Source organism: Xenopus tropicalis, chromosome 9 (assembly GCF_000004195.4).
Source record: "Xenopus tropicalis strain Nigerian chromosome 9, UCB_Xtro_10.0, whole genome shotgun sequence".
In the NCBI taxonomy this organism is placed as follows: Eukaryota; Metazoa; Chordata; class Amphibia; order Anura; family Pipidae; genus Xenopus; species Xenopus tropicalis.
The window spans coordinates 24,817,231-24,840,939 of record NC_030685.2 but is presented as its reverse complement, the minus strand read 5'-3'; the positions used below and the strand labels follow the sequence as shown (position 1 = coordinate 24,840,939).

Here is a 23,709-nt window from a genome sequence, read left to right as displayed (position 1 = left end):
ATATGTTGGACTTTAGGCAGCCTGAAAGCCCTAAAGTTCCATTCAACTGCCACCTTCTACTTTTAGGGTTGACCTGTTGGACACCCTGATTTATTGGATAACAGGTTTTAAACAAATCTGGTGGGATAGCCATAGCTTAGTAGAAAAACCTAATATTGGGTCTGTACATTTACTAATGTGCACAAATGGTTTAATTTATCATGGTTTTTTTTTCATTCAAAAATGAATGCAGTAGTCTGGCCCCTAAAATAATGAACACAAAATTTTGTCCTGTTAGTAAATGGCAAGCAGCTGGGTACAATGTGCACCTGTGTGTCAAAAGAAGCATATAACATGGGTCCCTCGCAAAAATGGGTTGCTTGCTGCTAACAAGACATAGTTTGGACTGATCAAGGCAGGATTTTTACGCACACTAAAGCAGTCCCCAACTTTTCTTACTCATGAGCCACAGTCAAATTTAAAAAGACTTGGAGAGCAACAAAATCACCATAAAAGTTCATGGAGGTGCCAAATAAGGGCTAAGATTGGCTATTAGGGAGCCTCTATGCACACTATCAGCTTACAAGGGCTTTATTTGTTAGTAAATCTTGTTTTTATTCAACCAAAACTTGCCCCCAAGTCAGGAATTCAAAAATAACTACCTGGTGAGCAACATGTTGCCCCTGAGCCACTGGTTGGGGGTCACTATACTAAAGCCTTAAGGCTGAAGATTTAATCTAAATGAGTTAAAATATATAATAATTTGTAGAAAATATTCACCTAGGAACAATATATATATAGAAACAGAGTACCTCACACACTGGGACTTAATGGATGGATTTTTTGTAAAATAACTTTTTTCTTTATATTATGTCCCAGCATGTACAGTACTCTGTCTCTATATTTACTTTATTTTGACCAGCACCCGGGCAGTTAACTACATTTTTAGGGCTGTGCTTCTCTCTGCACCCGTATATATATATATATATATATATATATGTAAACCTCCCCATGCCCAAGGGTGTATTTGAATGACAAGAACATTTTTTTAGGTACCCAAAATGAAAATAGGTCTATGAATTAAGAGACATGGGCTGCTAAGATTGCTAAACAAGATAATGTAATCCAAGGCTTTCCTGCCCATTAATTTCTTCAGATATGGTCATATCAATATGTAGACTGGTATCTGCTCCCATTTATGTGATATTCCACATGATTTAGCTCGCTCGGTGATATTTACATCCCCATTAGGCTCACTATTATGGAGCTCATTACGCTTGCATGCGTCAAATGCCACAAAGAAGGAATCCAGGGTAGCAGTAGGAGAGCAGGTTTAGGTCACTTTCTGACTGAAACAAAGATTACAGCAGCAGCCAGAAATGTGAAAGGTCTTCCATTAACCACGGAACAGTCTGAATATGAACAGAAGGCAAGCCAGCTTCCCACGCTAACTTGCCAAAATATCTCAATGACGCTTTGGTATAGTTGGCTTTCAGCACAGTCGAATTAGGCCACAATGCTCATTCATTCCTCAACAAGGTAGCAAAGTGTTCAGCTTTTATTGCTCTCTCCCTATGCAAATGTGTGTCTAAGCAGTTTTAAAAAATTTTTAAAGCAGGGCCCAGGAGAAGTGGGGACCCTAGTAATGCAATTAACAGAGATCAGGGATGACCAACCTCCAGCCCTTCAACTGACAGCCGCAGGGTGCTGGACGTCACAACTTGGACATCACTAACATATATTGTAAACCATTTTAAAGCAAGCTGGATTGTGAATGCTAATGTGCCAGATGCACAAGGGTAGGCCAAGGTGGATATACCTACATTAACATTCTGCTGAGCTATACTCACAGCTTAGACATGCATGCCCTACGGAAACTGTGCATTGAACTAATGTTTAAAATGCACCACAAACAAAGTAAATAATGCTTGTCTGTACTTTCCTTAGAAGAGAGGCTAAATAGGAAGAACATGGAATATTCCTGAGGACTCTTAACATACAGAAATTTTGCCCTGTGGTGGATCTCTCCTGCATTTTCCACAGAGGATCACAGGTTAAAGTGCAGCCCCTTCTTCCCTATCGGTCTGTACTCATTCAGGCACATGCATAAATATGTATTAATAGAGTTTCTCTGAGAAGGTGCATCAGTAAGACGGAAGCAACAATGCTTTGCTTAAAAATGTGCATAATCTTGTAATACACAAGAGCCATGAATATACTCTAAATTATATCCTTTTAAATGGTTCTAGGTTATATCAGTTGTTATCAGTGCTTAGTGATGGAATTTGTGGCACATGATTCACTGAAACTTGTGTAGTATAATAAATAATTTACCCCCTTTTTTAAAACATAAGGATATTATAAGGCACTTTAGAGTTCTGTGAACTTTATAAAAACACACTGGCTTCAGTATTGTGCCTTTATTTGGCCATGGGACTCCCAGGTGACTAATAATATCTTTTTATTTTACAGAAGGTACATTATTATGCTACATAATTATTCACATATCATTTACAATATATATATACCTCCATTTGCACACAGTTTTTAAACTTCTGTAAGGCAAATTAGGCAAAATAGGACGCCCTAGGCAATACGGCCAGCCACCTCGCACCTGCATGGTCTGCTGTCACAAGGGCCCGCAATAGTTTAGGCTACAAAAGAGGTACATGTCTAGTGCTCCCTAAATCCTAGGCATGTGGCTTTCTTGGCTACTCCTAGTTATAGCCCTGGAATTAGGCTCTCTCCTAGGGCCCACCTGATGCAAGGTGCCCAGGAATAGGGGTACTTTAGAAGTGCTGACATTGACCCAGTTTTGTTTACAATGCATTTGGCAAATAAGACTGTACAGCGCTGCGTACCCTTGTGGCGCTTTATAAATAAAGTTATACATACATACATACAAAATCATCTCTTTTCAGTTGGAGGTTTCTGCTTTTATCACTTCTGTATCCTGTCCAATTGCAGAGCAGTTCATGTGCAACAAGACATTTTTGTAGAGCATTAGGAAAGGTGGAAAGGTCCCATTAAGTGTTAATACAGATCTGACTGTGGTGGCAATCTGCTGCTAAATCTGGTTCAAATTAGGATCAGATTTCCACATGCATTTTTATGTATGAGCAATATTTGCTTCACATTCTGGCTGTGCAGTTGTATGTTTATGAGAGAGAGGGTTTATGTCCATCCTTTCTTTATGCCCCATTGGAACTATTCCTTTGTTGCATCAAGTTCCCTTGTACAATAAATGTGCATTTATTGGTATGCATGCTGAAGGCATATATTACCCCTGTGTATATACACGTATGGGACCTGTTATCCAGAATGCTCGGGACCTAGGGTTTTTCCGTAATTTTTATCTCCTTAACTTAAGTCTGCTAAAAATTATTTAAATATTGAATAAACCCAATAGGCTTGTTTTGCCTCTAATAACGATTAATTATATCTTAGCTCGGATGAAGTACATGGTTCTGTTTTATTATAGAGAAAGGGAAATCAATTTTAAAAATTAGAATTATTTGCTTATAATGGAGTCTATGGGAGATGACCTTTCCGTATTTCAGAACTTTCAGGATAATGGGTTTCCTGATAACGGAGCCCATACTTGTACATTTATGTAAGAGCATTTGTGTGACTTCAACATGTATTTCTCTATTTTATTAGAATTGGAACATGTGTTGGACACACAAATATACACTAACGCTGGAATGCAACTGCTAAAACTTCTGCTGAAGTACATTTTTATTGAGCTTAGTTAGCTGTGCACATACAGGACACAGTTCATGCATTGCCCCCTCCTTGCCCTGCCCAAAAAAAAGGCCGTACTGAGACAGTCCAACGGGGGAGTGGCAGTTAGAGGTGGTTCCCTGTAAAAAAAAAAAAAAAGTTTAAAATGCTGAGAGTAAAGTTACAAGCTGGCAGATCTCTTGGCTCTGCATGCTCTGCACACTCTGAATCCTGTACTGTGCAACTTCATTACCATGGGCGAGCAGCCGGCTTTCATTGGGGCTAAGGTAGTGGACAAGTACTTGGACTTTGCCACTCTCATTCCCCTGCTTGAGAAAGCTCTGATTCACTTCTCCAGTGGCAGTGAAGGGGGAGTTGTTCAGCCCATCAGGACCATTGTTCCAGTGGCTAAATACAGTGGGTAAGTGATCAAACTTACTACTGCTCTGTGTGGCATTAATGCAGGGCACTTACATCGGTAATATTCTGTTTTTGCATAGTACATGCCGCAATCTTGCAATAAATCAGTACTGTTTCCTGGGTCATAATATCCAAGAGCTTAGGGTTTCACATTCTACATTACCAGATGTATCAAAACTAGAATGCAACATCTGGAGAGCCAAAAGTTGGGACTTTTATTATTTGCCTGTGTGTTTGAATATATATTGATTAATAGTTTTTATTTTGTTTAGATAGCAATATCAATAGAACAATGAATTGGCACTGAACTGATATTTCCTTTGTTTCCCATGTTGCACCTATTGTGGGTTTATTGTGAACCCCCCTTAACACTTTCCTTTTTCTTTATAACAATAAAACAGTACCTTGTTCTTGATACCAGCTAAGATATCATTAAACCTTATTGGATGCAAAGCAATCCTGTTGGGTTTATTTAATGTTTAAATTATTTTTTAGTAGACTTAAAAGATGGTGATGCCCAGCCCCAAGCATTTCGGATAACTGGTCCAATACCTGTATTAGCTTTGAGACCAACCACAACAATTTCAGTATTGAACCGAAAATAAAATCCATTTTCTTTTGTTCTCCAGCTTTCTCGGTGTGATGCCAGCATACAGCAAGTGGGATGATGCTCTAACTACAAAGGTAGTAACTTTTTATGAAAAGAAAACATCCAGTGAAATTCCTTCCCACCAAGCGACGGTGCTTCTGTTTGAGCCCAGTAATGGGACACTGAAGGCAGTGAGTATAGAGTTGGTGAGCTGTTGGGCAGCACTGAACAATAGCTACCATTATCAACTCATTTACATTCACAGATCACAAATGGGGTAGCTTAATTATCAGGGCTATGCTTGCGCAACTCTAGCAAAATTTCCCACATGACTTTCCTCACTTTGTGGCCATTAAGAGGGATTAAAAATTGCAGAAACTCCCCAGAAACAGATTTCTACTACAGGGTTTGCAACTGGCAACTTGCAAGTGGGTCTGGTAGAGTTGGTAATCACTATTATTGGGGAATCCTTGAAATCCCATCTGGATGGAAATAAATAAATAACAACTAACTTAACTAAATAAATAAATAACAACTAACTTTTTGAATTGTGATTGCTATGGAACTATCAGTTCTGACTGATCCAAAATCTTTAGTAGTATATAAAGTATATCTTTATTTAGCAACAAATCAGTCTATACCTAAATAACTTTAATTCATTATCAGTTGATGTAGTTAATTATGAATCAGATGTTACTATTCACCAAAAAAAAGATATGGATCAAATCCACTTGAAAAAACCCTTTAAAATTTAAATTAACATTGCCCGGGATGAGCTATGGAATTTGCCATCCCAAACCAGTTGTTATTTTTTTGTCTGGTTTGGGATAATGTAACCTAAGGGCAGGGTTAACTTTGCAGTTAAGTTGTCTTCAGAGGAAACTTCGGGGCGACTGCGGGACATTGCAGCGACGCATATGCCATCCCATTGGCGATTTACATTCTAGCCGATGGGATGGCATTTCGGGGAGATTAGTCGCCGGTCGACAACGGATATTTGTCGCTGGGCGACTAATCTCCTCGCGTAACCCTGCCCTAAAGGTTTGGACATGATACGTTAATATGTTATAAAATGGCCAGTTCTAAGCAACTTTTCAATTGGTCTTAATTTTTTATGTTTCATAGTTATAGTATAGAGATAACTATAGAAAAATGGACAGCAGCCAATGTTCCTATAAAAAGTAATATATTTTATTTGCTTAGCTTAAAAACATTGTATCATCATATAGCATGAGAGAGCTGCCTTGTGAAAGAAAGGAAGGGGACTGAGCCATATGATTACACTTCCATGAACAAACACCAAACATTTCTTCACCCCTTCATTTTGCTCAGTGTTTTCTGCTACAATGTACATTTTTGGATCAAAGAGTACATTTATGTTTGTATTTAATATTAGGAAAATACACTAGAGGGCGCTTTATCCTTTCTGTTGGAAAGGGCAAACAAGTACATATCTTTTCAAAAAAGTGTATTTGCACAAATTATCAGCCAAAAGTCTAACATGACCTGATTGCTTTCTTTTGGTGGATGAACTACTGTAATTTATTTAAACAATTCAGTTTTGATACATTTGGTAAAAGGAAGCCAACACCTCTTACCTAATAGTTATATATTTTTGCCACAAAATGTGTACTGCTATGGGTTAGAGGGGGAGGTCTGTTTAGCATTTGCCCTGAAATTGTCTTGCAAAAATATGATTTTAAATGAGAATTAAATCTATTTAGTCACTATAAGTAGGTTTAGTTTTACTTTAAAGGCAGGGGATATGTTCTGTTGATATGTTCTGGATACCTTTCATCTGGGATAACTTTTGGCAGAAGCATCCCTCATTTCAATTAATTGCACCCCTCATTCCAATCAGCTGGAAGAGCTCTACAGTATGGTTCTTTTAATTTCTTTTCCTATTTTCATATGGTATCAGTATTTTCTAATTTCTTCTTCCTGCCTTACTATATTGAATTTCAAGTACTTGAGGGTTACTCTATTACAAATTTCTTTGGGCAGTGGGGGCCCACCAATAAAATTTTGCCAGGGCCCACTGGTAACTTAAACTGTCCATGACTAGGCACTGGTGGTACAGGTATAGGACCCATTATCCAGAATGCTCGGGACCAAGGGTATTCCGGATAAGGGGTCTTTCCGTAATTTGGATCTCAACACCTTAAGTCTACTAAAAAATCAATAAAACATTAATTAAACCCAATAGGATTGTTTTGCATCCAATAAGGATTATTTATATCTTAGTTGGGATCAATTACAAGGTACAGTTTTATTTCTACATAGAAAAAGGAAATCAGTTTTACAATTCTGAATTATTTGATTATAATGGAGTCTATGGGAGACGGGCTTTCCGTAATTCGGAGCTTTCTGGATAACGGGTTTCCGGATAAGGGGTCCGATACCTGTACAAGTGGATATCCATTATAGTCAATGACATTGGGCCTGGATGGATTTGGTGTTTCTTGAATTTGGTGGAAAATACCTGACAAGCTTCTCAGCAGGATAGAGAACATCTCGATTAGTTATGTAAAACACCAGTACAAGTCTCTCTAACTGCAGCCCCTTTTTTTTACCACAATCCCCCTTTGTTTTTAAGAGAAATACATGCTAGATAACTACTACTCATGACATGGGTATGCACTTACCCTTAAATAAGTTTTCTAGGATCAGGAGGAACAGGTACTGAAGGTTTTCCAATTCTCTGCAGAGAAGCAATTCATCAAAACATGCATCCTGTCAAATCAGCGAGCTGCGCTTACTGTAATTCTTGCTCCAGTCAAGCAAGGTCACATCACTGCTAAAAGTCTGTTGTGCAAATTGGCAGGCTTGATTGGCCTGTCACGTAATGCACACACTATCTTATAATGTTCTGTTTTATACTAGTCTCTAGCAATATGTTCTCTAATGGATCATCGTACCTGCTTTGCCTCTTTTGCTGCTTCTTCCTTTCATTACCCTTTGGTAAAGCAGCTCTGTGTGTGCGGTTTGGAATGAGATGCTGTTAATACTTTCAGAAGGGATTTAAGTTCTGTAAGGGCACTGGCACATTGGGCAATTAGTGAGCAGTTTGTCACCAGACATTATAGCTTTGGGGGTGGCGAAGTATTTGAAACTGCATCTGCATTGTATTAGGCAGCACTGTATTCATTAAGGGTTACAAGGGTCACCCCTCCTGCCCCTATCCGTCCCCTAACTTGCACATTATTTTTTATTGACTGCAAGATAAGGACCCATTATCCAGAATGCTTGGGACCAAGGGTATTCCGGATAAGGGGTCTTTCCGTAATTTGGATCTCCATACCTTAAGTCTACTAAAAAATAATGTAAACATCATTTAAACTCAATAGGATTGTTTTGCATCCCAAGGATTATTTATATCTTAGTTGGGATCAATTACAAGGTACTGTTTTATTTCTACAGAGAAAAAGGAAATCAGTTTTAAAATTCTGAATTATTTGATTAAAATAGAGTCTATGGGAGACAGTCTTTCCGTAATTTGGAGCTTTCTGGATAATGGGTTTCCGGATAAGGGATCCCATACCTGTACTGTCAGGACTATGCATCAGCAAAATATGCTCTCTTTCACTGCATTTGATTAGTTCCCTTATGCTTGATGGTAAGTTAAAGGGAAAATACAGTGAAATCTCAATTTGACATTTCCTGATTTTAAAGAAGTAGTTCACCTTTAACTTTTAGTATGTTATAGGAAGGCCAATTCTTAGCATCTTTTCAATTGGTCTTCATTTTTAAATTTGTATAATTCTTGAATAATTTTCTTTCCTTTTCTGATTCTTTACAGCTTTCTAATAGGGGTAAGTGACCATGACAGCCAAAAATACTCTATTGCTCTGTAAGGCTACAATTCTAATGTTATTGTTACTTTTTATTACATATCTTTCTATCCAAGCTCTCTCCCATTCATATTCCAGTCTCTCATTCAGACCACTGCCTTGTTGCTAGGCTAAATTGCACCTTAGTAACCAGATAGCTGCCGAAATTCCAAACTTGAGTGGCTGAACAAAAAGCTAAATAATTAAAAAACCACAAATAATTGAAAATGAAGAGCAATTGCAAATTGTCTCAAGATATTACTGTCTAGATTATGTTAAGTTACTTTTAAGGAGAACAAGCTTTCCACTCATTTTTCACCATGTTTGTGGTTTCACCAATATACAGGGTATAATGCACAATGCATTTTTAAATTTTGCATTTTCACAGATTTTACACCATTTTTTCTGGTCCCCTGAAAAATGTAAAAAGGGGGGGGGGTTCTACTGTAAATCTGTAAGCTAAACTGTACTTATAAATAGAGCAGGTACATACTTACTAACACAAGGGAAGCAGCTGCATCAAATAAGTATTTTGATTCTGATGATCTGGGCAACTAGAGCAGCCTCTTGGCTCACACAGGGCCTTAGGCAGAAAGCCAGACGGCTGTACAGCAGCAACAATCCATACAGTGGCTAGAAACTGGCATGCTTCCTACTGAAAATAAACTTGTCATGCTTAGAAAATAATGCTGATTCTGCATAATATAATATAAGAATGACCTGAATTATAACCAATAAAGGAAAGGGGAGTCTATATGAATCCTGCAGTGACTTAGCAAACTAATCAAAAACTATTTAAAAATAAAAAAAAATAAAAGCAATGTTGTTCTACAGAATCAGCAACAAGGAAAATAGGCCAGTGCTTCCTAAAATAAAACAGTGGACAACATAACAGAAACCTAAAATATATAACAGTTTCAAGTACCTTTTGCTTTGGAACTTACTGAAATTCTGTACTCAACATTTAACTCTCTGGGCTTTGAACGCTTTTGTTCCCTTTCCATAAACATTATTATTATTTTCTTATTTTTGTCTATCTCTGTTGTGTTGTGAACAAACCCATCCATGTATATAGCTAGTGGTACATCTTTTTTATGCCATTTGTTTTTCTTTTCTTTTATTTTGATTTTGAAAGGGTTTGCATTTTTGACAGCATAAACCTGTCTGCATGGGCACTTAAAGGAAAACTATACCCCCAGAATGAATATTTAACCAACAGATAGGTTATATTATGTTAAGTGACCTTTTAAAGAATCTTGCCAAACTGAATTATATAAATCAGTAAATATTGGCCTTTTACATATTTTCCCTTGAGCCGCCATTTAGTGATGGGCTGGGTGCTCCCTCAGAGATCAGCTGACAGGAAATAATGCAGCTCTAACTGTAACAGGAAGTAGTGTGGGAGTAAAAGGCAGAGCTCTGTCCATTAATTGGCTGATGTGACCTAACATGTAGGTGTGCCTTGGCTTGTTTGTGTGCACTCTGAATTCTGTGATCCAATGGGGCGGCCCTTAATTCTTAAAATGGCAGTTTTCTATTTAGCATTGCCCGATGGCATATACTACTAAAAAAAAGTATATATTTATGAAAATGGTTTATTTAGATGAAGCAGGGTTGTGCATATGAGCTTGTTTATGGGGTATATTTTTATAGACACCTACATTGTTTGGGGGTATAGATTTCCTTTAAAGGACACGGCAAGTGCACCTAGTTAACTTGCCTGGGTCCTCTGCCTGTTAATGCTGATGTTCGAAGTATCAAATGTTGGTGTTGCGTGTTGTACACATAGCCATCTCTGTCTTCAGAGTGCATCCATCATCACTACTGAGCATGCTCCAAGCCAAGGGCTGGCTGGCAAAGGGTGAAAACTAGCAGATCATGGCAGTATTCTGATGTTAACATTTTTTTTTTTTAAATTCTTTATTTTAGATTTTCAAATGCAAAGGGGGAGGGGTGGGGTACAGAAGGAAAGGGGAGGGGAGGGAAAGTAAATAGCATTCTTTTACAAGCTTGTTTAAGGTGGCCATACACGAGCAGATCCGCTCGCTTGGCGATGTCGCCAAGCGAGCGGATCTTCCCCCGATATCCCCACCTACGGGTGGGCGATATCGGGGACCATTTAGGTAAAAAAAATAATAATCCGATGGTTTGGCCCTGGGGCCAAACGATCGGATTATGTGGGCGGCAATGGGGCAGTCGGATCGGGGACCGCATCAACGAGCCGAAGCGGTCCCCGATCCGACCAGATTTTCTAACCTGGCCGATCGAGATCTGGCCAATTTCAGGCCAGATATCGGTCGGCCAGGCCGCTCTGCTCTCCCCATACACGGGCCGATTAGCTGCCGAATCGGTCCAAGGGACCGATATCGGCAGCTATAGTCGGCCCGTGTATGGCCACCTTTAGTCATAAGGTGAAGGCATATCTGACAACAAGTCATAACTGTCTTGACACTGGTACATATTCACAGTTCCATTTCAACAATTTCAAACATTTTATAGACATATCAGTGGATTCCATTTTATACCTTTATTATTACCTGTAAGGGGTGAAAATTTGGTTTGCTGGGGGGAGGGAATTTTTTACGTTAATGGTCTAATGGCCTTATGGTGTACATACCCTTATTGGCTTAGTTTCTGTAAATAATCTGTCCAGGGTGTCCATATGTTTCTATACTGTTGGCTTTTGTTTTGTATTAGGAAAGAGATCTCTTCGAGTTTTCTTATTTCTTCAACTTTGGTTAGCCACTCATTATAAGTGGGGGGATTAGGAGACTTCCACTTTTGAGGAATCAGTGACTTTGCAGCTTGTAACAAATGTAATGTGAGAGGGTCCACTAGGGTAATGTCTTTCTCTGGTATTGCATATAATAATATTGATGCATAATGGTCTAATTTGATAGAAAATTGCGTTATTTCGTTTATTGTTTCTATTATCGTTTTCCAGAAATGATTAAGCTTTGAGCAGGCTAACCATATGTGTGTGTGGGTCCCCACTTGTTGATTGCAGCGCCAGCAGAGGTTGGAGCTGTTTTTGTACATTTTTTGTAATTTGGCTGGCGTATAGTGCCACCTAGTGGCCAATTTGTATATTGCTTCTCTAGTTCTTGATGCTCTCGATGCTTTATGAACAAGCCTGAAGATCCTATCCCATAGACTAGGTGTGATTGTTACGTTTAATTCTTTCTCCCAGGCCATACAATGTGGATTTTGAGTTTGTAAGGTTGTCGTATTTAGCATGTTGTACAGTCTGGAAAGGGGTTTGTCTATGCTTATTTTAGACTCTATTGATAAGATTAGCTTTTCCCACATAGTGGGGGGTCTATTCCATTCTCTGCCCTTACACGATGATATGTATGTATGTATTTGATTGTAATTCCAGATGTCCCTGGGGTGTGTGCCCCATTTTTTTTGAATTTCTGCGAGTGATATGACTCATTTGTTGTCACCTACAAAGTCACTGATTCGAGTGGGTCTGTCACCTGTTTTGTTCCACCTTGTAAAGGAGGCATGCTCCATACTGGGATTGAAGTCGGGGTTGTACATGAGAGGCTGGAGGATATAGGGATGGTGGGCCATCTGGTAGGTTTCTTTGTTCTTGTGCCAGACTTTTAATGTTGCCTCTATTAGGGAGTGGTTTTGAGCAGCCAATACTGTCTTTTCTTTGGTGCTCCATAGCAGGTTTTCTAATGGTGGGAGTACATATGCTTGCTCTAGTTTACACCAGTCTTTAGTTCCCTTCTTAGTTATCCAATCTGTTATGCGCACAAGGTGAATGGAGATATAATATAAGTATACGTTTGGGAGAGCTAGTCCTCCTCTTTCTTTAGGGAGGGTGAGTATATTGTATTTCAGCCTGGGGTTGAAACCTCCCCATATAAACTTTGTTATCATGGATTTTACACTCGAGAAAAAGGATTGCGGAATAAATATTGGTAGAACCTGCAAAAGATATAGAATTTTTGGCATGAAGGTCATTTTGATTGCCTGTATCCTACCGAACCATGATAATTGGAGCTTGGTCCAGCTATCTAGTAGGACCCGGAGGGAGGATAATAATGGTAAGTAATTGTCTTGATAGCATTTGCTCAGGTCATTATTCAACTTAATACCTAGATACTTTATCCCTTTCGTAGCCCATTGAAATGGGAAGCTTTGCTTTAGGGTCAGGGCGACTCTGTCCGTCACATTTATATTCAATATGTCAGATTTTGAATAATTGACTTTAAAGTTGGACAGACTACCAAATACTTTTAAGAGGTTAATGGTGTTGGGGAGTGATATTAACGGCTTTGTGAGAATCAGAAGAAGGTCCTGATGTTAACATTTAAGTTGGGGTGGTCTCTCCAACTGGTGTTGAGCCACTAGTATACTAGCCAGGGCTGGATTTCAGAAATGGGGCACCTCGAGGCCACCCCCTTTTGCTGCCTGCCCACCCTTTGTGCACGCTTGCCTGCCACTTAACTCACATATAGAGCAGTGGGGAGAGTTTCTGTGCTTCCGGTCCCCATTGCTCCATATGCGAGCAACATTATAGTGCGGCTGGGCGGCATGCTGCCCCTAAATTTCTGCCGCCCTAGGCTTGGCCTTTTTTGGCCTTGCCATAAATCCGGGCCTGGTACTAGCAATTTTGATTGGTGTTTTAAATGAATAATAGAAACTGTCTCTTCTAACTACCTGATATGTGGCTGTTGGCTTAAAATTAATAGTAAACTTATAGGGGTGGTTCACCTTTACACTAATGTTTAGTATGTTACAGAATGTCCTATTCCTAGCAACTTTGCAATTGGTCTTTATTATTGATTTTTATAGTTTTTCTATTATTTGCCTTCCTCTTCTACATCTTTCCAACCTAAATCAGAGTCACTGACCCCGAAAACTGTTGCTCTGTGAAGCTACAATTTTATTGTTACTTTTTATTCCTTATCTTTCTATTCAGTCCCTCTCCAATTTATATTCCAGTCTCTCATTCAAGCCACTGCATGGTTTCTTAAGTAACCAAGACCCTAGCAACCAGATAGCTGCTGAAATTTCAAACAAAAGAACATCTTTACAAAAAGCTTAATAATAACTGAAAAACCACAAAAAATAAATAATGAAAAAAAATTGCAAATTGTCTCAGAATATCAATGTTTATGCTACATTAAAAGTTAATTTCAAAGTAAACACCATCCTGGCTAAATTCCCTCTCAAATTTGTTCATCAGTAGAAAAGGTTGCAGAATCATCTTGGGATATAGGAATAGCGTGATGGCACGCAAGTTTTTGCAGCCAATGGTGGACCTAGTTTTCTAAAATTGCCTCATATTCTTTACACCAGGTGTCTGCCCGTGCCATTATGGATCTCCCACCATTTTAATAGATAACAACAGATGTGGGCTGAAAGCATCTTTTGGCTTTTCAAAATGTGAACACATTTTCCCCATTGCTCAATGGATAAGGCCATCCCTAAATCAAGTTATGCTTCTTCTATACTAGAAAAATCTTGGTGGGCCTTGCCCACCCACACCCCCAGACTCATTCTCTTTCTAGCCCCAACCTACCACCAGTCCTTTGATGCAACAGGGGGCAGTGGGCAAAGTAGTGTGTGGCTATGGGGGCACAGGCTTGTGATTATTGCAGCCGGTGAGGGTGTTTTGATATTTGGCAGTGATGGGGCCCTAGAGGTCTGGTTCTCCAGTGAGTCCACATAGGTAATTAAATCCAACACTTGCCTGGGATACAAACAGTTTACAGATGGCAGCCCTGCTGTCAATTCTAGCTTTATGACTACATACAGTTTTTGTAAAGTTATGTAGTGTTCGGTAGCTATTTGCGTGACTGTCTGGTTATCCCTGTGATGGCTTGAGCCTTCTGTTCCTCTTATTTTTATTATTCGCTGTATTTGTTGGTATTTGGCATACGTTGTTATTATTGTAAAGACTGGTTTTCTTTTCACATATAAAACATACAACTAATTTTTGTGACAAGCTGACAACAGGGAAATCAGCTGGTATGTTTAGCAGTCTCAGAAGGAAAAATGTTAAAAAAATTCTAGCTCCATCCTATTGAAGCCACATACTGTATCTGTATCAGACAGTTCTTCTCAGACAGGCAAGCTTTCATCTGTACAAGAGTGCATACATGAGCATTTTGTTGTTATTTCTTGCTTAAAATGGTGTCAGTTTATGGCTCTTCAGGGTTTTATTTCTCTGCCACTGACCTGATTATTCCTTCCACTTTCATACTGACGTGGGAAATAAAAGAAAGCAAAGATGATACATTCCAATGCTTTTCTCACAGAGAGAAATGTGCGGCAGCAGCAGCAGCAAAGTGGCATGAGAAGATTAAAGGCAAAACAGACATTAAAAATGAAAAGGATGAAAATGTGCACTTGTGTTCAATATAAAGACAAAACATGTAACCACAAGGGTATTTTAAGTATTTCAGTTAAAAAATATATACTACACATTGCCCATGGAGCACAAACACTGTACTCTCATGTCTGCCCCAGGAGAGCCTTATGGTTGCCAAGTGAGAGGTAGGTCTAAATTATTATAATGAACGGGGGTCAAGAAAACCAGAAAACCTTTCACCACAGGCCCAGTCTCCAAAGTAACTTTCCTTCTTTCTTAAAAGAATACTGTCATGGGAACACATGTTTTTTTTCAAAATGGATTAGTTAATAGAGCTTCTACTGCATTGAAATCCGTTTTTTTAAAGTACAAACAGATTTAACTCAAATTTCACATGGGGCTAGCCATGTTCTTCGTTTCCCAGGGTTCCACAGCCTTGTGACCCGTGCTCTGATAAACTTCAGTCACATTTTACTGCTGCGCTGCAAGTTGGAGTGATATCGCCCCCTTTCCACTTCTCCTTACATATTATTATTTATCCTTTCCTCAATTTCTTCTCTTTGTTCTCCTACAGAAAAAGGGAAATGGCCATGGTATAGACATGCAAGGCAAATGGCCAGTCGAGCAGGAGGGCCCACTGACACCTGGCATATTGGCAGTTTTCCTAGCTTTAACATATTATACATATGGATGGCTTGAAACTTTCTAAACAATCCCATACTTTGGGGCTGGTGAGCTCAGCCTGAAAGTCAACACATGTGAGGGCTTATTTGCAACCATAGAAACCTCTGGAAATAGCTATATAGGAAGATAACTGTTACAACAATGCTTTTGTATGTCTGTAACTTTACTGTGAGCTGAGCAGGTCACAGAACAAACGTGAACCCAAACATGTTTGTTAACAACATAGCTGGATTAGTAATGGTAATAAACTCCATGCATTATTGCCAAGCACACCGTAATAAACCATCCATATTTTTCCAGTTCCAAGCAATGCGTAGATAAAGCCAATAAACTGACGTTTATAACATTAATGATGATCTGTGTGGGATAAATGAGCCCATTGGCTTTCTCACTGGCTTGGAAAATAGCCAGTTAGGTGAGAGGGAGACCAATTAAATTGGTGAAGTTATAACATTGCTCGTGTGTTAAAATAGTATTCTGATTCGGTGTGTATATGTGGCCATTGAGGGAACAGGACAGAGAGATTGTGTATCCTGTAGCTGTAGCTAAAGATGGAGAAGTATTTATTGTTTCTCTTTATTGTGCATTGATGGGGACATTGTTCTTTTAAATTTTAGGTAATCGATGGGAGGGTCATTACAGATAAAAGAACGGCGGCAGTTTCAGCAATAGCAACAAAGGTGAGGCGTTATATTTTTATCTTGACCAAGTTTCTTAAAGCAATAGTATTTTCCTCAAATGATTTCTTTAAAGAAACCAAATTAATCAGATACTGACTTGCATTAACTATGGCAGGTAAAGTGAGAAATTGGCAACAATTGGGTTCTTAGTGACATCTTAGGAGTTAAATCCTCAACTCACTTAGAAACTAAGTTCAATTTCCTTTGCAATAATGTGCATCACAGCCCCATGTTAATACTGAAATGAAATAGATGCATAGAGCATAACCCTAAGATAAAGATTCAGTATTTCCATTAAGAGATTAACTCATGTTTTAAATTTCAAACTCTGCCGGTTTTACTCTCATGTTTTCATTTCTTTTTCTTAAATATCAAGAAGATTAAAAATTGTGTAAGTCTGTGGAACTAGAGGCAGTATACAATATTGCAGTATATCACATTGCTTTTAAAGTTAGGTTCTATAATGTTATATTTATATTGCATATAGGCAGATCGAGACTGAGATTCATAATCCTGGCATTTCAAGTCCACAGAGGCCCAAACAGCCCCCATCAGCCCTATAAATAGTGACTGTCTATGGCATCTTACAGCAGCCCCTCTGGCATTTGCCAGAATGCACAGATTGCCAGTCTAGGCCTGCATATAGGAACCCTGAAATTTTCATTCTGCTATCACCTTAGCTTTTGCTGTTATAAGATCAGCAGGCCGAGCAGTTTCCCTCACTGCAGCTTGTGCCAAAATTACTACAGCAATAACTCACCTATAACATATTGGACATCCGGGCCCGGCTGGGATTTTAATGCTAAAGATTCATTTGTTTTGGTGAAGTGGATGGTGGTTCAAATTTGGATTATCTGATTTTTTATTCTGTCCCATGGTTTTGTACCAAAACAAGAGGAGACAAATGCTAAATACAGACAAAAATTTGCCAGTATTTGGTATTGGTGTCCAGACTCTTCCACTTGTAACAAAGCACCCGAAATACCTTTCCATCTTCATGCGATTACACTGGTTCATTGCATATGAATATATCATATATACATATATCATCATATACAGGTGCATACATATGATGAAATGTATACATGATAGATTTACAAGTTCCAACACCCAGTGTATATAAACTTTTAATCCTTGGTATCTGCTCCTGTACCCAATCCTAGGTCAGGTTTGGAGTACAATCCAAAATAGGCCCTAGCATTTCATGTATACAGAGGCCCAAACATCCCCCACAGAGCCACTAACTAGTGACTCTCTATGTCATCACACAGCAGTCCCTCTTGCCAGAATCCACAGATTGCTAGTCTGGGGCCTGTCCTAGGTACCACAATGCAATTAATATGTAGAAATTGGATGGAAGCAGACCAGGAACAGCAGCGCTGTGCTGCAATTAACTTTTATTAGACACAGTGCCTAATAAAATTAAATTGCAGCACTGCAGTTCCGGGTCTGCTTCCATCCAATTTTTACATAAGGATATATATATAAATCATTTGATGGTATTTGTTTTAACAATAGAGGACAAGGTAACATCTATCCATGTCATGCCTCAAAAAATAAAGGCAAATATATATCTCTGCATGTTGTTTCAATGCTGTAAATATTATGACATTTGCCAGTTTTTATCCTAACTGTAAGTGCACTTGGAATATAAATGGTGTGTTTATCGTTAATGCTAAACACCGGTGCCAAGAAGATAAAAAGGAATTGATGTTTAGTTGTTGCAATCTGTTTCTCTTGCAGCTCCTTAAGCCCTCGCACGCTGAAATCTTGTGCATTCTGGGATCTGGCGCTCAGGCACAAAGTCATTACCAAGTCTTTACACAGCAGTTTTCATTCAAAGAGGTAAATAAGGGCAGTAATTATGAACGGAAATGATTGGTGCATTGACTCTGACCAGCTTGGGAAGCATTCAGACACAAGCCTCGCACTGCTGGGGACACAATTAAAATGTTTATCTCTCCCGCAGGCAGAAGTTCAGTGAAATGTTAAGAATGGCCCTAGTGAAGCCAACTGGGTAATTTGGTGCAGTTTTCAAAGTCATCACACAAACACTGCAGTTATAGTCACAGTTACATCTTGTAACTGTGAGGGATGTTTCAGAGGTTTTGAGCAAGGGATCCATAAGACCTGTCATCAGCTTGCTGGCTGAGGATGCTGGGGTTGGTAGGTGATGGCAACTGGTAGATGTTACATTAACACCTATGCTTTAAAGCTGTAACCTCTAATGCTGCAGAGTTCTTCTAATAGGAATCCAGATTTCAACCACATTTACTTTTTACTTTTGAAAAACTATGCCAGCACCATGGGGAAAGTTAAGGTGTAATGTTTCCACTAAAGGGTATCACTTCAATTTGTTAAATTCTAAAAATGTGTTTACATCAAGTGGTTGGTGCTTCAAGTGATACAAGTAAGAAAGGCGCACTAAGAAGCACCTCTCAAGGCCAGAACTATCTACTGTACAACCCGTACATTTTCATTGGTGGCCAGAAGCTTCAGGGAGTCGTCTGGGCTGTGGAAAATTCTCTTTCTGGCTGAATAAGTTGTGAGGGTTGGGCCAAACCATAGTACTGTTGTTGACTGAACTAGTGTTTGATGCATAGCTTCGATTCAGCATTTTCTTGTCTTGTTTTTGTCTCTGGATAATACTTCTAGAGATACATTTAGGAGGATACAAAACCAGTATCAGCTCCTTCTAACCCAGTTTCATTGCTCTCTTCTAGCTGTAATAAGGCGTTTTCTGATTGTACTGGGAAACTACTATTCCCAGTATTCCCAACATCGTTAGTCAGATGTTGGATTAGTAGTTTTCCAATTCATATTGTGACTACAGACTTGTTTAGCTCTCATGTTGCTCTATGTCTCTCCTAATTGTTTAGGTCAGAGTTTGGAGCCGTACCAGGGAAAAAGCAGAACGGTTTGCCAGAACAGCGGAGGGAGAAGTGCATGTGTGTTCAACGCCACAAGAAGCAGTGAGCGGAGCTGATGTAATCATCACAGTCACAATGGCAACAGAACCAGTGTTATTTGGAGACTGGGTCAAGCCTGGAGCACACATAAATGGTAAATGATACAATAGACATCTAGACTAACAAAAATACTAATATTCGACAGAAGGAATATCATAACTTTTTGTAAATACAATTAATAAATTCTTACAGCAGTTTTATCTCTGTTATATGGTATTCTTAACTCTAGCACCAGTGTATGTGTTGCACTTATTACTGTGACTAAGGTGAAGGGTATAGCATGGGGAGATGCAAAGGAGCTCTGTACTGTACACCTACCATTGACAAGGCGTTAAGCTGATATTTGTCTGATATCTGTCTGAAAATTGGACAGATATCTATTGGACAAATTAGAAACCCCGGTCTAATGACGACAGCATCAGGCCATTTTGACCTGCTACTCAGCTTTATTTTAAAAGCCTCATCTATCCTTTCTATGGCTTCTAGCAACCCATTACTGGGATAATTAACCAGGGCATTAAGGCCTCAAAAGTTTCATTTAAGCATGCCAACACAAGCAGAAATTTGCATTTCTCCAACTGACATGTAGCAAGTAGTTAGAAGTTAACAGAGAGATTTGACTAGGTTAGTACACTCAAATACACTTAGGGGCTGATTTACTAAGACACGATTTTGAATCCGAATTGGAAAAATTCTGATTGGAAACGAACATTTTGCGACTTTTTCAGAAATTTTGCGATTTTTTTCGTTTTTTTGCGATTTTTTCGTAGCCATTACGAAAGTTGCGCAAAGTCGCGATTTTTTCGTAGCGTTAAAACTTGCGCAAAACGTCGCGCCTTTTAAGTTTTAACGCTACGAAAAAGGTGCGACTTTGCGCGCAAGTTTTAACGCTACGAAAAAATCGCGACTTTGCGCAACTTTCGTAATGGCTACGAAAAACTCAAGTTTTTACGCAAAAATCGTAAAGACGCCGAAAAAAACGCAAAAAATACGAAAACATCGCAAAATTACCGATCATTACGAAAAAACCGCAATCGGACGCATTCGGCCCGTTCGTGGGTTAGTAAATGTGCCCCTTAGTCAATATAGGTTAACTGAATATCTAATTTTTATGAATCCAATGCATGAAATGAAAATGGCTTAAAGGGGATAAGAGTCTCTGTTAGAATTTGCTTCACATTTCAGCTATTGGAGCTTGCCGACCTGACTGGAGAGAGTTGGATGATGTTCTTATGGAGAGCTGTGTGCTGTATGTGGACTCTAAAGAAGCAGCTGCAAAAGAGTCTGGAGATATAGTGATTTCTAAGGTACAACTTTGTTATTAGGAGATTTTGTCACTGCCCCAAATTTCATAGATCACTTTCTGCATTTCTCTGGGGTTAACCCATAGGAATTCATTTGCTCCTACTTTTCTGTCTTGTCTATGGTATCCTATTTATCACTGGTCATCCTGACGCATGTATAATGGCTAATAAAGGCCATAGATCCAAGTGCTAAATGTGGTATAGGCCTCCAAACAGCCATGCCTCAATCACCAGTTTCCTACTTCCATCTCTTCCATGCACGTATACCCATTAAACCCTGTACTACATGTGCTTTAGATTTGCCATACTAAAGATATAGTTCTTTTTCCCCATGAGGCCTCTTTAGGTTCATCTTCATCTGTGCAGTCTGTACCCGCAGCCTCTTAGAAAGGGATGACGGTATTTTCTTACAGGGGGTTTTACAGTCTGAGGCCCTGTAGCAGAGAGGGCCCCAGCAGATGTAAAAATGTGTTTCAACTGAGGCAGGACTTGTGAAGAGTGGATTATGTTTGGGGTTGATCATGGGCTGGGTTTTGGGAATGAATGGGACAAAACAGTGTTTTTGTGTGCATGGGGCCACCAATGGGTTTATAAGTGGGGACCTTCTAGGTATAGTATAGGGTCCGTGATTCCTAATGACAACCTGTTCTCAGATAGCACCTTTTTAAAATATTTTGTGGCACCAAGTCAACTTTTCTACAAAGGAGTCTGTAGAAAGCCATGAATGTAAATTTTTCCGCTGTTTACCCTGTTTATTACCACTTCAGTATTAAAACCATTTTGTACTGTAAAAATCTTAATGGTTATGTGAATTGCTAATGTCCTTGCACATCAGCCCCCACTGTCACAAACTGGCTTATCTGTATATATTGGATGGTAACATTGCAGAAGTACAATGTTTATTGCTACGGGACCATAGCTATGCACATTGATGTAGTTATATCAATAAAAATATTCTTGTTCAGGTCCCAGTGAAGCTTTGTAATATGGATATTTACTGTATCTCTGGAACATGTGTGTTATTACCTGTCACGGGAATAATGCTAAGCCTCTGATGTTGAAAAGCAGTTTAATAGTCTGCTGAATTGGAGCAGAATTAGCTGCAGGATCGAGGCTGGGAGGAATAAACTAGCAGCTGCGGAGCAGAAAATTACTGTAAACCCTTAAAGTCGTCTGTCCTTTATAAGGGGCCGTAGTTGCTGTAAATTATAGCTCTTGACCAATGAGCCTATTCTGTAAGTAGCTAGGGAAGTTAAGAGTATAATTTGCTGTCTTATGAGGAGCAAGATGTAGAGCACTTCTAGTTCCACTTCTGCTGTGAATTATTCCTGATTGCTGCCACTGGCCTTGGGGGCATTGTGTGTATTCTGAATAGGCACTGATTAGATTTTCGTCTAGTGTTCGTAATGTCCACTTGACTTCATTAACATGCAAATAAAATGTACAAATAACCTAATGAAATAGTAATACCACAAGCCCTCATTTCTTATCATTCTTTTCTTTTTTCATCAAGTGCCTTGTGACCACTCAGAGATTGCTTGCCTCCATAACTGGCTTTTGTTTATGTTCCCAATTTTTTTAGGCATCGATTTTTGCCGAGATTGGGGAGGTACTGAAAGGAACAAAACCTGCCGTGACAGACAAAACCACAGTCTTTAAGTCAGTAGGTAAGTGCAGAATATTTTTCAGACTACTGCACGTAACTTGTCGCCATAGATTCACTTAGGGGAAGTACTTATCCTGCAATAATCATACATTATCAACAATAGCCAGCTTATAGGGGAGAGGCCCAAGTACAATGCAGAAAGACAGGGAAATGCAATCTGAGGGGAAAAAACTACTGTGATCAGGGGTGTCCAACGTAAAACTTGCCAGCTGTTCTTTACCTCCAAATTTATTTATGGTGATTTAGAAAACACTGTTGACACTGTTATAAGGAACAGGCAGGATCTTCAAATGGTCTACACTTCTGTGCTACATCTCAGAAGCCAATCAGCAGCCCAGTAGGAACGTAGCACTGTATCTGCTATCCATTGCCTCTCAAAGAACATCAAGACCAGTTATAGGTGGAGAGGGATGCTAAACCCCCCCCCTGTTCTTCGCCAGAAGGCAGTCCCCTTAGAAGACCATAACGGTATTATTTTACTGAATGCTGAACAGAAAATCCCATATATTGGTCTGTGATCTCCCACTCCGTGTGATCTCTACTGTGCCTCACCTTGTGCTCCAGTTGTTGGCAAAAGGGTCAGATTTCCAGATCAGGCTCATATGGAATGCAAACCAGATGAACCCAGGAATGATCCATTCAGACCTTAATATGTACTCAAGGTGTCACTACTTCTTGCGGCCCTTAAAACTGCTATTAACTACTAGCTAGTTACTAATTTTTGGAGGGCCCTAAATGCCACAGTCAAGTAGACCTCAGCCCCTTAGCACTTCAGGGTTACTGTTGGTAAGAAATATAAGAGAATTCCAATGACATTGAACATGAACCCATTGTAGATTCTTGTTCTGCATTCAGGTGCTTCACAGCAATAATATAGAAATGTATAATAGTGTCTGTAGTCTAACAGATTTATTTTAATTCATCTCATCTCATTTCAGGCATGGCTGTGGAAGATACCGTTTCAGCCAAGCTTGTGTATGACTCCTGGCTGGCTGAAAATAAATGACCTGATTTAGGTTGGAGTGAAAATGCTTCTTGAGAAAAGAAAGTAAAGAAAAAACTGTCACACATGCTACATTTCCTTGGTTTCTGAATACAATGTCAAGTATTATGGCTTAGTTCTGTGCAGTATTGCTTGTTATTATTCCCCACTGATTCTTAGAGAATACATAATAAATCCAGTTACTTGATGGTCGCCTAATTAATTTTTTACATTGCATTTATAATACCCCATTTACATTTATTGCATACAGTATATCAATATGTTGTCTTTTATAGTCTCATGTTTAAATACTCTAGTGTGTGCTTATATGTGCGTTACAGTTTTTGGTTATTGCAGAGAAAGCAGTGTACACCAAATAAGTGGGTGGCTGAGGGAGGAAAGAATATTGGTTAAGGCTGTCACTCATGTCCTTGGTCTGACTCCCAACCACCACTCTCTAACCCCCAGAAGAGGTAGGTGCTAGTGATATGTGGGTCAAGATTTTGTCAACCCACACCCGGCCCTAACCCGTCTGCTCCCAATCAGTGCCCA

The 23,709-nt window shown here is 39.3% G+C and overlaps 1 protein-coding gene across 2 annotated transcripts; it reads left to right on the top strand.

Annotated features, from left to right (window-relative positions):
* Window positions 1-1,903: 1,903 nt before the first annotated feature.
* Window positions 1,904-23,370, top strand: crym (crystallin mu). 2 transcript variants are annotated; one of them, XM_031892471.1, is made up of 8 exons: window positions 1,904-2,032; window positions 4,752-4,902; window positions 16,174-16,236; window positions 17,980-18,081; window positions 19,116-19,299; window positions 20,391-20,512; window positions 22,092-22,176; window positions 23,114-23,370. In XM_031892471.1, the coding sequence occupies exons 2-8, from the start codon at window positions 4,765-4,767 to the stop codon at window positions 23,179-23,181; spliced, it is 762 nt and encodes a 253-aa protein (XP_031748331.1). In that variant the 5' UTR covers window positions 1,904-2,032; window positions 4,752-4,764; the 3' UTR covers window positions 23,182-23,370.
* Window positions 23,371-23,709: the final 339 nt, after the last annotated feature.

What these genes read in the sequence shown, in the direction of transcription:
- crym (XM_031892471.1), top strand. Translation starts at nt 4,765, where the DNA reads ATGCCAGCATACAGCAAGTGGGATGATGCTCTAACTACAAAGGTAGTA. An exon ending in AGCAGTTTTCATTCAAAGAG is followed by an intron (nt 18,082 to 19,115) that starts GTAAATAAGGGC and finishes CTAATTGTTTAG; the next exon opens with GTCAGAGTTTGGAGCCGTAC. An exon ending in CACAGTCTTTAAGTCAGTAG is followed by an intron (nt 22,177 to 23,113) that starts GTAAGTGCAGAA and finishes ATCTCATTTCAG; the next exon opens with GCATGGCTGTGGAAGATACC.